At 24.1% G+C, this 16,038-nt stretch overlaps 1 protein-coding gene across 1 annotated transcript; it reads left to right on the forward strand.

Moving 5' to 3' along the window:
- Positions 1-13,178: 13,178 nt before the first annotated feature.
- Positions 13,179-15,700, forward strand: LOC107019973 (transcription factor bHLH35-like). Its single transcript, XM_015220320.2, has 5 exons — positions 13,179-13,269; positions 13,353-13,506; positions 13,954-14,169; positions 14,439-14,609; positions 15,434-15,700. Exons 1-5 carry the CDS (start codon positions 13,205-13,207, stop codon positions 15,521-15,523), a joined length of 696 nt encoding a protein of 231 aa, XP_015075806.1. The 5' UTR covers positions 13,179-13,204; the 3' UTR covers positions 15,524-15,700.
- Positions 15,701-16,038: the final 338 nt, after the last annotated feature.

Here is a 16,038-nt window from a genome sequence, read left to right on the forward strand (position 1 = left end):
ACTTACCAAATAACTTAACAAATTTCTAAGTTTAATTAGTTTAGTTTTACCTTAATACTAACACGATAGTTACAAATTTAACTTATTAACCAACTTAACAAATTTCTAAATCTAATTAGTTTAGTTTTAACTTAATTCTAACACTATAGTCACAAATTTAACTTATTAACCAACTTAACAAATTTTTAAGTCTAATTAGTTTAGTTTTGACTTAATTCCAATACTATAGTAACCAATGTAACTTATTAACCAACTTAACAACTTTCTAAGTCTAGCTAGTTTATTTTTAACTTAATTTCTTATACTATAGTAACAAGTTTAGCTTACCAAAGAACTTAACAAATTTCTAAGTTTAATTAGTTTAATTTTACCTTAATACTAACACGATAATCACAAATTTAACTTATTAACCAACTTAACAAATTTCTAAGTCTAATTAGTCTAGTTTTAACTAAATTCTAATACTATAGTAACAAGTTTAACTTATTAACCAACTTAACAAATTTCTAAGTCTAATTAGTCTAGTTTTACTAAATTCTAATACTATAGTAACAAGTTTAACTTATTAACCAACTTAACAAATTTTTAAGTCTAATTAGTTTAGTTTTGACTTAATTCCAAAACTATAGTAACCAATGTAACTTATTAACCAACTTAACAACTTTCTAAGTCTAACTAGTTTATTTTTAACTTAATTTCTTATACTATAGTAACAAGTTTTACTTATCAAACAACTTGACAAATTTCTAAGTTTAATTAGTTTAATTTTACCTTAATACTAACACGATAGTCACAAATTTAACTTATTGACCAACTTAACAAATTTCTAAGTCTAATTAGTCTAGTTTTACTAAATTCTAATACTATAGTAACAAGTTTAACTTATTAACCAACTTAACAAATTTTTAAGTCTAATTAGTTTAGTTTTGACTTAATTCCAAAACTATAGTAACCAATGTAACTTATTAACCAACTTAACAACTTTCTAAGTCTAACTAGTTTATTTTTAACTTAATTTCTTATACTATAGTAACAAGTTTTACTTATCAAACAACTTGACAAATTTCTAAGTTTAATTAGTTTAATTTTACCTTAATACTAACACGATAGTCACAAATTTAACTTATTGACCAACTTAACAAATTTCTAAGTCTAATTAGTCTAGTTTTACTAAATTCTAATACTATAGTAACAAGTTTAACTTATTAACCAACTTAACAAATTTTTAAGTCTAATTAGTTTAGTTTTGACTTAATTCCAAAACTATAGTAACCAATGTAACTTATTAACCAACTTAACAACTTTCTAAGTCTAACTAGTTTATTTTTAACTTAATTTCTTATACTATAGTAACAAGTTTTACTTATCAAACAACTTGACAAATTTCTAAGTTTAATTAGTTTAATTTTACCTTAATACTAACACGATAGTCACAAATTTAACTTATTGACCAACTTAACAAATTTCTAAGTCTAATTAGTCTAGTTTTACTAAATTCTAATACTATAGTAACAAGTTTAACTTATTAACCAACTTAACAAATTTTTAAGTCTAATTAGTTTAGTTTTGACTTAATTCCAAAACTATAGTAACCAATGTAACTTATTAACCAACTTAACAACTTTCTAAGTCTAACTAGTTTATTTTTAACTTAATTTCTTATACTATAGTAACAAGTTTTACTTATCAAACAACTTGACAAATTTCTAAGTTTAATTAGTTTAATTTTACCTTAATACTAACACGATAGTCACAAATTTAACTTATTGACCAACTTAACAAATTTCTAAGTCTAATTAGTCTAGTTTTACTAAATTCTAATACTATAGTAACAAGTTTAACTTATTAACCAACTTAACAAATTTTTAAGTCTAATTAGTTTAGTTTTGACTTAATTCCAAAACTATAGTAACCAATGTAACTTATTAACCAACTTAACAACTTTCTAAGTCTAACTAGTTTATTTTTAACTTAATTTCTTATACTATAGTAACAAGTTTTACTTATCAAACAACTTGACAAATTTCTAAGTTTAATTAGTTTAATTTTACCTTAATACTAACACGATAGTCACAAATTTAACTTATTGACCAACTTAACAAATTTCTAAGTCTAATTAGTCTAGTTTTACTAAATTCTAATACTATAGTAACAAGTTTAACTTATTAACCAACTTAACAAATTTTTAAGTCTAATTAGTTTAGTTTTGACTTAATTCCAAAACTATAGTAACCAATGTAACTTATTAACCAACTTAACAACTTTCTAAGTCTAACTAGTTTATTTTTAACTTAATTTCTTATACTATAGTAACAAGTTTTACTTATCAAACAACTTGACAAATTTCTAAGTTTAATTAGTTTAATTTTACCTTAATACTAACACGATAGTCACAAATTTAACTTATTGACCAACTTAACAAATTTCTAAGTCTAATTAGTCTAGTTTTACTAAATTCTAATACTATAGTAACAAGTTTAACTTATTAACCAACTTAACAAATTTTTAAGTCTAATTAGTTTAGTTTTGACTTAATTCCAAAACTATAGTAACCAATGTAACTTATTAACCAACTTAACAACTTTCTAAGTCTAACTAGTTTATTTTTAACTTAATTTCTTATACTATAGTAACAAGTTTTACTTATCAAACAACTTGACAAATTTCTAAGTTTAATTAGTTTAATTTTACCTTAATACTAACACGATAGTCACAAATTTAACTTATTAACCAACTTAACAAATTTCTAAGTCTAATTAGTCTAGTTTTACTAAATTCTAATACTATAATAACAGATTTAACTTATTAACCAACTTAACAAATTTCTAAATCTAATTAGTTTAGTTTTAACTTAATTCAAACACTATAGTCACAAATTTAACTTATTAACCAACTTAACAAATTTTTAAGTCTAATTAGTTAAGTTTTGACTTAATTCCAACACTATAGTAACCAATGTAACTTATTAACCAACTTAACAAATTTTTAAGTCTAATTAGTTAAGTTTTGACTTAATTCCAACACTATAGTAACCAATGTAACTTATTAACCAACTTAACAAATTTTTAAGTCTAATTAGTTAAGTTTTGACTTAATTCCAACACTATAGTAACCAATGTAACTTATTAACCAACTTAACAAATTTTTAAGTCTAATTAGTTAAGTTTTGACTTAATTCCAACACTATAGTAACCAATGTAACTTATTAACCAACTTAACAAATTTTTAAGTCTAATTAGTTAAGTTTTGACTTAATTCCAACACTATAGTAACCAATGTAACTTATTAACCAACTTAACAAATTTTTAAGTCTAATTAGTTAAGTTTTGACTTAATTCCAACACTATAGTAACCAATGTAACTTATTAACCAACTTAACAAATTTTTAAGTCTAATTAGTTAAGTTTTGACTTAATTCCAACACTATAGTAACCAATGTAACTTATTAACCAACTTAACAAATTTTTAAGTCTAATTAGTTAAGTTTTGACTTAATTCCAACACTATAGTAACCAATGTAACTTATTAACCAACTTAACAAATTTTTAAGTCTAATTAGTTAAGTTTTGACTTAATTCCAACACTATAGTAACCAATGTAACTTATTAACCAACTTAACAAATTTTTAAGTCTAATTAGTTAAGTTTTGACTTAATTCCAACACTATAGTAACCAATGTAACTTATTAACCAACTTAACAAATTTTTAAGTCTAATTAGTTAAGTTTTGACTTAATTCCAACACTATAGTAACCAATGTAACTTATTAACCAACTTAACAAATTTTTAAGTCTAATTAGTTAAGTTTTGACTTAATTCCAACACTATAGTAACCAATGTAACTTATTAACCAACTTAACAAATTTTTAAGTCTAATTAGTTAAGTTTTGACTTAATTCCAACACTATAGTAACCAATGTAACTTATTAACCAACTTAACAAATTTTTAAGTCTAATTAGTTAAGTTTTGACTTAATTCCAACACTATAGTAACCAATGTAACTTATTAACCAACTTAACAAATTTTTAAGTCTAATTAGTTAAGTTTTGACTTAATTCCAACACTATAGTAACCAATGTAACTTATTAACCAACTTAACAAATTTTTAAGTCTAATTAGTTAAGTTTTGACTTAATTCCAACACTATAGTAACCAATGTAACTTATTAACCAACTTAACAAATTTTTAAGTCTAATTAGTTAAGTTTTGACTTAATTCCAACACTATAGTAACCAATGTAACTTATTAACCAACTTAACAAATTTTTAAGTCTAATTAGTTAAGTTTTGACTTAATTCCAACACTATAGTAACCAATGTAACTTATTAACCAACTTAACAAATTTTTAAGTCTAATTAGTTAAGTTTTGACTTAATTCCAACACTATAGTAACCAATGTAACTTATTAACCAACTTAACAAATTTTTAAGTCTAATTAGTTAAGTTTTGACTTAATTCCAACACTATAGTAACCAATGTAACTTATTAACCAACTTAACAAATTTTTAAGTCTAATTAGTTAAGTTTTGACTTAATTCCAACACTATAGTAACCAATGTAACTTATTAACCAACTTAACAAATTTTTAAGTCTAATTAGTTAAGTTTTGACTTAATTCCAACACTATAGTAACCAATGTAACTTATTAACCAACTTAACAAATTTTTAAGTCTAATTAGTTAAGTTTTGACTTAATTCCAACACTATAGTAACCAATGTAACTTATTAACCAACTTAACAAATTTTTAAGTCTAATTAGTTAAGTTTTGACTTAATTCCAACACTATAGTAACCAATGTAACTTATTAACCAACTTAACAAATTTTTAAGTCTAATTAGTTAAGTTTTGACTTAATTCCAACACTATAGTAACCAATGTAACTTATTAACCAACTTAACAAATTTTTAAGTCTAATTAGTTAAGTTTTGACTTAATTCCAACACTATAGTAACCAATGTAACTTATTAACCAACTTAACAACTTTCTAAGTCTAACTAGTTTATTTTTAACTTAATTTCTTATACTATAGTAACAATTTTTACTTACCAAACAACTTAACAAATTTGTAAGTTTAATTAGTTTAGTTTTACCTTAATAGTAACACGATAGTCACAAATTTAACTTATTAACCAACTTAACAAATTTATAAGTCTAATTAGTCTAGTTTTAACTAAATTCTAATACTATAGTAACAAGTTTAACTTATTAACCAACTTAACAAATTTCTAAATCTAATTAGTTTAGTTTTGACTTAATTCCAACACTATAGTAACCAATGTAACTTATTAACCAACTTAACAAATTTCTAAATCTAATTAGTTTAGTTTTGACTTAATTCCAACACTATAGTAACCAATGTAACTTATTAACCAACTTAACAAATTTCTAAATCTAATTAGTTTAGTTTTGACTTAATTCCAACACTATAGTAACCAATGTAACTTATTAACCAACTTAACAAATTTCTAAATCTAATTAGTTTAGTTTTGACTTAATTCCAACACTATAGTAACCAATGTAACTTATTAACCAACTTAACAAATTTCTAAATCTAATTAGTTTAGTTTTGACTTAATTCCAACACTATAGTAACCAATGTAACTTATTAACCAACTTAACAAATTTCTAAATCTAATTAGTTTAGTTTTGACTTAATTCCAACACTATAGTAACCAATGTAACTTATTAACCAACTTAACAAATTTCTAAATCTAATTAGTTTAGTTTTGACTTAATTCCAACACTATAGTAACCAATGTAACTTATTAACCAACTTAACAAATTTCTAAATCTAATTAGTTTAGTTTTGACTTAATTCCAACACTATAGTAACCAATGTAACTTATTAACCAACTTAACAAATTTCTAAATCTAATTAGTTTAGTTTTGACTTAATTCCAACACTATAGTAACCAATGTAACTTATTAACCAACTTAACAAATTTCTAAATCTAATTAGTTTAGTTTTGACTTAATTCCAACACTATAGTAACCAATGTAACTTATTAACCAACTTAACAAATTTCTAAATCTAATTAGTTTAGTTTTGACTTAATTCCAACACTATAGTAACCAATGTAACTTATTAACCAACTTAACAAATTTCTAAATCTAATTAGTTTAGTTTTGACTTAATTCCAACACTATAGTAACCAATGTAACTTATTAACCAACTTAACAAATTTCTAAATCTAATTAGTTTAGTTTTGACTTAATTCCAACACTATAGTAACCAATGTAACTTATTAACCAACTTAACAAATTTCTAAATCTAATTAGTTTAGTTTTGACTTAATTCCAACACTATAGTAACCAATGTAACTTATTAACCAACTTAACAAATTTCTAAATCTAATTAGTTTAGTTTTGACTTAATTCCAACACTATAGTAACCAATGTAACTTATTAACCAACTTAACAAATTTCTAAATCTAATTAGTTTAGTTTTGACTTAATTCCAACACTATAGTAACCAATGTAACTTATTAACCAACTTAACAAATTTCTAAATCTAATTAGTTTAGTTTTGACTTAATTCCAACACTATAGTAACCAATGTAACTTATTAACCAACTTAACAAATTTCTAAATCTAATTAGTTTAGTTTTGACTTAATTCCAACACTATAGTAACCAATGTAACTTATTAACCAACTTAACAAATTTCTAAATCTAATTAGTTTAGTTTTGACTTAATTCCAACACTATAGTAACCAATGTAACTTATTAACCAACTTAACAAATTTCTAAATCTAATTAGTTTAGTTTTGACTTAATTCCAACACTATAGTAACCAATGTAACTTATTAACCAACTTAACAAATTTCTAAATCTAATTAGTTTAGTTTTGACTTAATTCCAACACTATAGTAACCAATGTAACTTATTAACCAACTTAACAAATTTCTAAATCTAATTAGTTTAGTTTTGACTTAATTCCAACACTATAGTAACCAATGTAACTTATTAACCAACTTAACAAATTTCTAAATCTAATTAGTTTAGTTTTGACTTAATTCCAACACTATAGTAACCAATGTAACTTATTAACCAACTTAACAAATTTCTAAATCTAATTAGTTTAGTTTTGACTTAATTCCAACACTATAGTAACCAATGTAACTTATTAACCAACTTAACAAATTTCTAAATCTAATTAGTTTAGTTTTAACTTAATTCAAACACTATAGTCACAACTTTAACTTATTAACCAACTTAACAAATTTTTAAGTCTAATTAGTTTAGTTTTGACTTAATTCCAACACTATAGTAACCAATGTAACTTATTAACCAACTTTACAACTTTCTAATTCTAACTAGTTTATTTTTAACTTAATTTCTTATAATATTGTAACAAGTTTAACTTAACAAATAACTTAACAAATTTCTAAGTTTAATTAGTTTAGTTTTACCTTAATACTAACACGATAGTTACAAATTTAACTTATTAACCAACTTAACAAATTTCTAAGTCTAATTAGTCTAGTTTTAACTAAATTCTAATACTATAGTAACAAGTTTAACTTATTAACCAACTTAACAAATTTCTAAATCTAATTAGTTTAGTTTTAACTTAATTCAAACACTATAGTCACAACTTTAACTTATTAACCAACTTAACAAATTTTTAAGTCTAATTAGTTTAGTTTTGACTTAATTCCAACACTATAGTAACCAATGTAACTTATTAACCAACTTAACAACTTTCTAATTCTAACTAGTTTATTTTTAACTTAATTTCTTATACTATTGTAACAAGTTTCACTTACCAAATAACTTAACAAATTTCTAAGTTTAATTAGTTTAGTTTTACCTTAATACTAACACGATAGTTACAAATTTAACTTATTAACCAACTTAACAAATTTCTAAGTCTAATTAGTCTAGTTTTAACTAAATTCTAATACTATAGTAACAAGTTTAACTTATTAACCAACTTAACAAATTTCTAAATCTAATTAGTTTAGTTTTAACTTAATTCAAACACTATAGTCACAACTTTAACTTATTAACCAACTTAACAAAATTTTAAGTCTAATTAGTTTAGTTTTGACTTAATTCCAACACTATAGTAACCAATGTAACTTATTAACCAACTTAACAACTTTCTAATTCTAACTAGTTTATTTTTAACTTAATTTCTTATACTATTGTAACAAGTTTCACTTACCAAATAACTTAACAAATTTCTAAGTTTAATTAGTTTAGTTTTACCTTAATACTAACACGATAGTTACAAATTTAACTTATTAACCAACTTAACAAATTTCTAAGTCTAATTAGTCTAGTTTTAACTAAATTCTAATACTATAGTAACAAGTTTAACTTATTAACCAACTTAACAAATTTCTAAATCTAATTAGTTTAGTTTTAACTTAATTCAAACACTATAGTCACAACTTTAACTTATTAACCAACTTAACAAATTTTTAAGTCTAATTAGTTTAGTTTTGACTTAATTCCAACACTATAGTAACCAATATAACTTATTAACCAACTTAACAACTTTCTAATTCTAACTAGTTTATTTTTAACTTAATTTCTTATACTATTGCAACAAGTTTAACTTACCACATAACTTAACAAATTTCTAAGTTTAATTAGTTTAGTTTTACCTTAATACTAACACGATAGTTACAAATTTAACAAATAATTATTTCTAAAATTTAAAGCTAAGTGTCAACACTAGATGGACACAAATTGATTTTCAAAAGAAAATTAATTTTGTCATCAATAGGATAAACTAGTGTTGGTACTTATGCTTAACAAATAATTATTTCTAAAATTTAAAGCTAAGTGTCAACACTAGATGGACACAAATTGATTTTCAAAGAAAATAAATTTTGTCATCAATAGGATCAACTAGTGTTGGTTCTTCTTAACAAATAATTATTTCTAAATTTAAAGCTAAGTGACAACACTAGATGGACACAAATTGATTTTTAAAGAAAATCAATATTGTCATCAATAGGATCAACTAGTGTTGGTACTTATGCTTAAACAATATATTATTTCTAAATTTAAAGGTAAGTGTCAACAATAGATGGACACAAATTGATTTTCAAGGAAAATCAATTTTGTCATCAATAGGATCAACTAGTGTTGGTACTTAAGCTTAACAAATAATCATTTCTAATTTAAAGCTAAGTGTAAACACATATTTAAAGCTAAGTATCAATATTAGATGGGTACAACACATATTATAGAAAACAATTGTACTTCAACTTTATTAAATTTAGAATTACCATACCTTATCTCCTACTTTGATTAAATTAAAGAAGTAGTATTCTTGTATCAACTTTTTTAGATTTTGAGCTTCCTTAGTGGCCTAGCAAGAAAAAAGGGAAAAAAGTTAACACTAGAAAATAGAGTTTGAACTCCAATGGTGAAAACCAACTCAAAACTAACTCTTCCTTCTAGTGTGACTGCCTGGACTTATTGCATAAACATGAATTACAAAATGTAAAAGACTCGGCATGGTTCATTGATAGGTTGAAAGAAGAGATACAAGCTTTGATAATACGAGATTGAGGAATAACATGCCATATTCCTTTAACAATCAAAGCTCAGTTAGCCTTTCTTTCTAGATCTTTGAATGCCATTTTCTGACTTCTTTTGTGCAAACAGTTTATGCATATTATCACAATTTGGTTTGAACAAGTGAGTTTGGGTTTGAAATTATGATCGTTTCAAGGTTTTGATTCATGTTCCAAACTGATATTCACTTTGTATTATTTTCAAGTTGCTTTGTTACTGAATTGGATGGCAGGCACAATTCTTACTTAGTTCCAAACTGATACTAACTTATTTTCAAAGAACTAGTTTGTTCAAAAAATTCACCTAGAGTCAAAGGGTTGGGAACACCGACCATTGCTGCTGCTGCACGACCCGGCGGAGATGGAGGCGGCGCGACCTCCACCTGCTGAGGCCCGACTGCAAATGGCGCGCAGAGATGGAGCTGGCGGCTGACTTTCTCGTCAGAAGAAGATGAAGGCGGAGATGGAGGCACGTCTGGAGATGGAGAAGACGACGGCGGAGAGAGGCGATGGAGAATGCTGGCAGAGAGGAACGATGAGAGAGAGAGAGGGACGATGACAGAGAGAGGAACGATGAGAAAGAGAGAGGGAAGAAAGAGATAGCTATTTTTGGCTAGGGTTTTCTTTTGTTTAAGAGACCTCATGAGGTCTCCCATTTTTTAAGTCTTTAATTAAATTAAATTATTATTTTTAATTTAACAAGCACAGACCTCGTGAGGTCTCTAATTTTATGATAACTAGATTAAAAATTTGAAAATTTGAAATAAGTCAGGTATAGGAAAAAATAAATTCATTAAATTGACCTCACGAGGTCTCTCCTACATTAAAAAAAAATTTAAAAGATATTAATTCAAATAGTGACCTCATGAGGCCTCTTATTATAGACCTATTTTTGAGGTCTCCTTTTCTAGATCTCTTTTTGGCATTTTTTTAGTAGTGAAAATATATAAATATCTAATAGTTAGGAATGAAAATTTATGTAGGAAAGAGATTTTTAGAGTTTAGGTATCTTTAGGATTGTTTTTTAGTTAGAATAAAATAAAATTTAATGAAATTTATAATTAATTTTAGCAAGAAATTCTAAAGAGATTAGGACTATTTTTAGAAAGATTTTTCTTTATTTTATTTTTATTTTTTTCGTATTTTTTTGCGTGTTATTTTAACTCATTTTTATTTTTTTATTTCTATTTTTGCAGGTTTTTTTTACAATAGTTTTTACTTTCTTTTAAAATGTTTCTATTTCCTTTTTCTACTTCTTTTTTCTTTTAATTTCTTGTTTTTCTTCTTCTTACTTTTTATTATATTTTATTTTTATGTTTTTTTTCTCTTTTTTTTAATTCCTTTTTCTTCTTCTTTTTTCTTTTAATTTCTTGTTTTTCTTCTTCTTACTTTTTATTATATTTTATTTTTATGTTTTTTTTTCTTTTCTTTAATTCTTTTGTTTCATTTTTTGTTACTCACGTTATTTCTCTTCTTTTTATTTATTTATTACTTATTTTTAAATTTCCTTCTTCTTTTTTTATACTTTCTTAATTTTTTTTATTAGTTTTTGTTTTTATTTTGTTTTTGATGTTTGTGTTGTTATTATTATTTTTAACTATGAATCTCTTAATGAGATTTATTTTTCCACTTAATTAACGATTTCACTTAAATTAATAGTATTCATATGCTTCTGATCAAGATAAGCTATTTTTATCATAATTAAATTAAAAGGATTAAAACATATTTCAGATAACTTTTTTAAATTATTAATTAATTAATTTTTTTTTATTTACTTTCTAATCTAACAAGTTTACAAATAAATTAAATAAGTTTTAAAAGTAAAACTAAGTTCCAAGACACATTAACTATTCAAATATAGCCATTACATATCAGGAAATCGATCTCAATATAAATTGCATGAGCATAAGATTGTGATAAAATAATAACAAAAATAGATAGACAGTTTTTCCAGAAATAAAATCTGCTGCTTAAAACGACTAAACAGGTCGTTACATTTCATATATCTTTATGATGAAAAAAATCATCATAAAATATTAGTTAAAACTTTTATAACTAAACTTTTAAAAGGAGATTAATACTATTAAAAGTGCACGAAAGTAAAAAAATAATTTCTGTGTATTTAAGCAATTCCATTATAATAATCTCGTCCACATTATACTCATAAATGTGTTTCACGTTTGAACAAATTAGAAAACAGACTTACATTGTCAAAATTTAAATTTGAATTAGTTATAGCGTCACCATTTATTACATCACCTAATGACATAGGGAAATTATTTGTGACGTTATAATGTATATTTCTATTATTTTAATACTTAGTAAACGGAAAAGTATGAAAAGATAAAAAAAAAAAACGCCATGTCTTATTTCACGTGACGGTCTCTTTTTTGTTTGTCTCTAAAAAAAATTAGTTTACTGTAATTAGAGTCGATTTAATTTTATTTTTATTTTTAAAAAAATAATTTTATAATTAATCAAATATTTAAGAATTTTTTTTCTCGAATAAAACTATAAAAGGAGTAAAAAAATATATAAAAACTCTAATTCACCCGATTATTTATCCTTTTCAACAAAATGCGGCAAAATTATGTACACACGCTACAGTATGAAAACTTTGTTAAAAAATTCAAACATTATTAAATTTTGTTTGACTATTTTAGATTTTTAGTCCCACACGCAATTTTTTGTTTTAATAATAGGACTGTTCTCTCAATTCACGGTGTTTAAAATTAATTTTTATTTTTATATATTAACAAAATTATTTTTTTTTCATATTAATTATTTATTGTTTAAAATTTTATATTAAATATTTGTCAATAGAGATAGTTTGATAAAAATCATGCTAATTGTTATTTTATCTAAAGATTTATTAAGTTCAAACATAAACAAAGAGAATAAAACAAGTATGTTAATAGCACAAATAAAGATGTACTTAGATAGTGTGATAATATAATCATGTCAATTATTATTTTATTAAAAAATATAGCATATACAAATATTCGTCTATTTTTAATTGTCATAATTTCTTTTTTTATGAATTATTTTCTTATTATATTACTATAAAAAATAATTTATAGTACTTTTAGTATAATTTATATCTAATTTTTTCTATTTTAAAAAAATAATTAATATAATCTTATTTAATTTTATATTAAATTGACTTTCGAAAAAATATAAAATGACAATTATAAAAATTAATTAATGAAGCATTAAATAAGTCAGGAGAGAGATGAAATTCCATGAGACTTGGTAGGTCAAAAGAACTCGGATTCCTTTTGACAAATACTTATCATTGATCAATTTATTGTATTATTGTCTTCGTTCATTTTATTCATACATTATATTTCCTCTATTTATTATTATTGGTCTATTATATTATTTTGTAATATCTAATAATATTTGTTTATTTTATAAAATAAATAAATATTGATTATATTGTGTCTTTTATAATTTTTGCTATTAGATACTATATTTGTTTCTCAATGTTTTAATGACATATATTCAAAATAGGTCATTTGATAAAATTATTTTTTTATTCTTTATTATTTTTTAATTCATGTTTAAAGTTAACGGTGAATAACTATTATTAGTAAGAAGAAGTAGTTTTCTGATCTATATATACCCTTTTCTTATTCTCTCAACTTGTCCATCTCTTTTCAAAGAAGATGGAAAACATGGTTGAAGAGAATAACAATTATTTGGAAACAATCTTGCTCTTTCAACAAGATAGGTAAACTTTGATTCATGCTCTTTCATATATAGTATTTTTTGTATTTTTGTTATTGTGAAATTGATAAAGGTAACATTTCGTAGCTACTTGGACGAGCCAATTATGTCGTCACACTATGATTCAAGCTCGCCAGAAGGGTCACAATCATCGAAGAACATTGTATCAGAAAGGATTAGGAGGAACAAACTCAAAGAGAAGTTATTTGCACTTAGAGCTCTTGTTCCAAAAATAACCAAGGTGAAACACAAATAGTCTTTGTTAGGGAAAAGAATTTCCAATTTTCTTTTATCTCCTTTGCATTTCATTTTATATGAGTTAGTTTGACTTAGTACAGAATTCGAGAAAGAAAGAAAAAAAACTTTTGAAATGTGTTATTTTAAATAGTTGATAGGTATATGTATATCATTTTATTAAGAATAATGTAAATATTTTAAAGTAAAATTGTTACTTCATATAGCAATGTGTCCTTTTTTTAAAAATCGACTTAAAACAATGAGTTATATAAAATGGGACAAAGAAACTATCCATTTATAAGTCTCGAGTAACTTGGAAGCCAAGTTTACTATTACTAGTGCATTAATAAAGAAGATTAATGGACATCATATAATATTTCATAACAATAATTACATTAAATATATATACATCACGAAGAAGCATTTTAATTTTTCCTTTTCCTTTTTCCAGATGGATAAAGCCTCAATAGTGAAAGATGCAATTGAATATATTGTAGAATTGCAGAAGCAAGATAGGAGAATTCGAGGAGAGATATCAGAGCTTGAATCCGAAACCTCAAACAAGAATAGCGCCCATCTTGAACATGAAACCTTTGATTTCTCAAACCCTAAAACACTTGATAAGCACCAGTATGGATATCATTCTTCCCCTATTGATGTTCTTCAGGTAATTAAACAATATTTACACATCACACTTTTTAGTACTCATTTTTATCAGCCAGAATATATAAATATATCCTTTAAAGTGATATTTGTACCTTTCAACTTTGAATGTATACAATTAAATATTTAAATTTGTATAAAATTAAATAAATAAACACAAATATATTACATGACATAATAAAAGTAAGATGCCATGTATTATGCATTTTTATTATAATGAAGATATTCCATAAGATAAAAGTTACTTATCTTTTTTTTTCTTTAAAATTGTAGTTGAGGGTATCTTCGATGAGAGACAGGATAGTGGTGGTGAACCTCACTTGCATCAAAAGAAAAGATACAATGATAAAACTTTGTGATGTATTCGAATCTTTGAATATCAAAATAATTACTGCAAATATTATTGCTTATTCTGAGACACTTCTCAACACAACTTACATTGAGGTAACACAATCTTTTTCCTCACCCTCTTTTTTTGTTTCTTTTTACTTCTATTGTCTTTTTCCACTATCTACTTTTGTTTTCTAATTTGATAATAAATGTTTAAATAAATATATTTTGCTTACATATCTAACAAAAATAAACAAATGAGAAATTCACTTATTTTCTTAAAAATATTTGAAGTCCAATCATATACTTCCTTAGTTTAAATTTGATTGTTTGGTTTTAACTTGACACAAATTTTTAAAATTAAAGATTTTTTTAAAATTATGTATTCTTAATCTAAAGTAAAGTAGAATGACCTATGAAAAATAACGTTTAATCTTGTAAATTAAATAAATCATGTGAAAGTTAGAACCAGAAAGTTACGAAATAAAAGGAAAGAAACACTATAGATTAATCAAGCTCTTTGGATATATAACTGGCCAACATTTTATTAATTATAAATTAGATAGATTCCTAAAGTTCTCAAGTGTTACTTATAAAATAATGAATTTCTTACCATGTGAAAAGCTCAATAAATTATTCTCCCTCCATCTCATTTTTTGAGTTAGTTTAACTTAACGCGAAATTTAAGAAAGAAATAGTTTTTTTTTTTGAAATTTGTGGTTTAAATAAGTTATTGATATTTATATGATTATAGATTATTTCATTAAGAATAAAATGAACATTTCAAAGTTAAATTATTATTAAATATAAAAAATGTTTCATTCTTTTTTGGATGAGCTAAAACGAAAAGCGACTCATATAAATTGGGATAATGGAAGTATTAGTTAAATATAATACCTAAAATATACTCTCACTTTGATTTAATTTATCTTTTCCAGGCTGATGAGGAAGAGAGCAATCTTTTGAAGTTGAGGATTCAAAGTGCTATAGCTTCTCTAAATAATCCAGATAGCCCTCTGAGCTCTTAGAACAATAATCACTTTGATTCAACTATGTTTCTCCTTCATAATATAATAATGATGTATTTATTCCAAGAGTGTTTTTTTCTCCTGGTTGATCTTATAGTTTGGTCACCTTTGAATAGCTATTAATTTTATGTTTTTCACATGAAATCTCATTCAATGAAAGTCTACCTTTATAGTCCATTTCTAAGGGTGTGTTTGGTATGAAGGAAAATATTTTCTATTTTTTTCATGTTTGGTTGACTTAAATGTTTTGGAAATGTTTTCAAAATCAATTTTTTTCAAAGTTAAGGAAAATAACTTCCCTTGAAGAAGTAAGAAAAACATTTTCCAAAATCATTTTGAACCTCACACCACGTGTGGAAAATTAGAGCCATAGAGTTATGAAACAAAAGGAAAGAAACACTATAGATTAAGCTCTTTAGCAATATAACTGGCCAACATTTTATAAATTATAAATTAGAGGATTCCTAAAGTTCTGAAGTGTTACTTGTAAATGATAAATTTCTTAAAGTTCAATA

This window comes from Solanum pennellii, chromosome 5 (genome assembly GCF_001406875.1).
Source record: "Solanum pennellii chromosome 5, SPENNV200".
NCBI lineage: Eukaryota > Viridiplantae > Streptophyta > Magnoliopsida > Solanales > Solanaceae > Solanum > Solanum pennellii.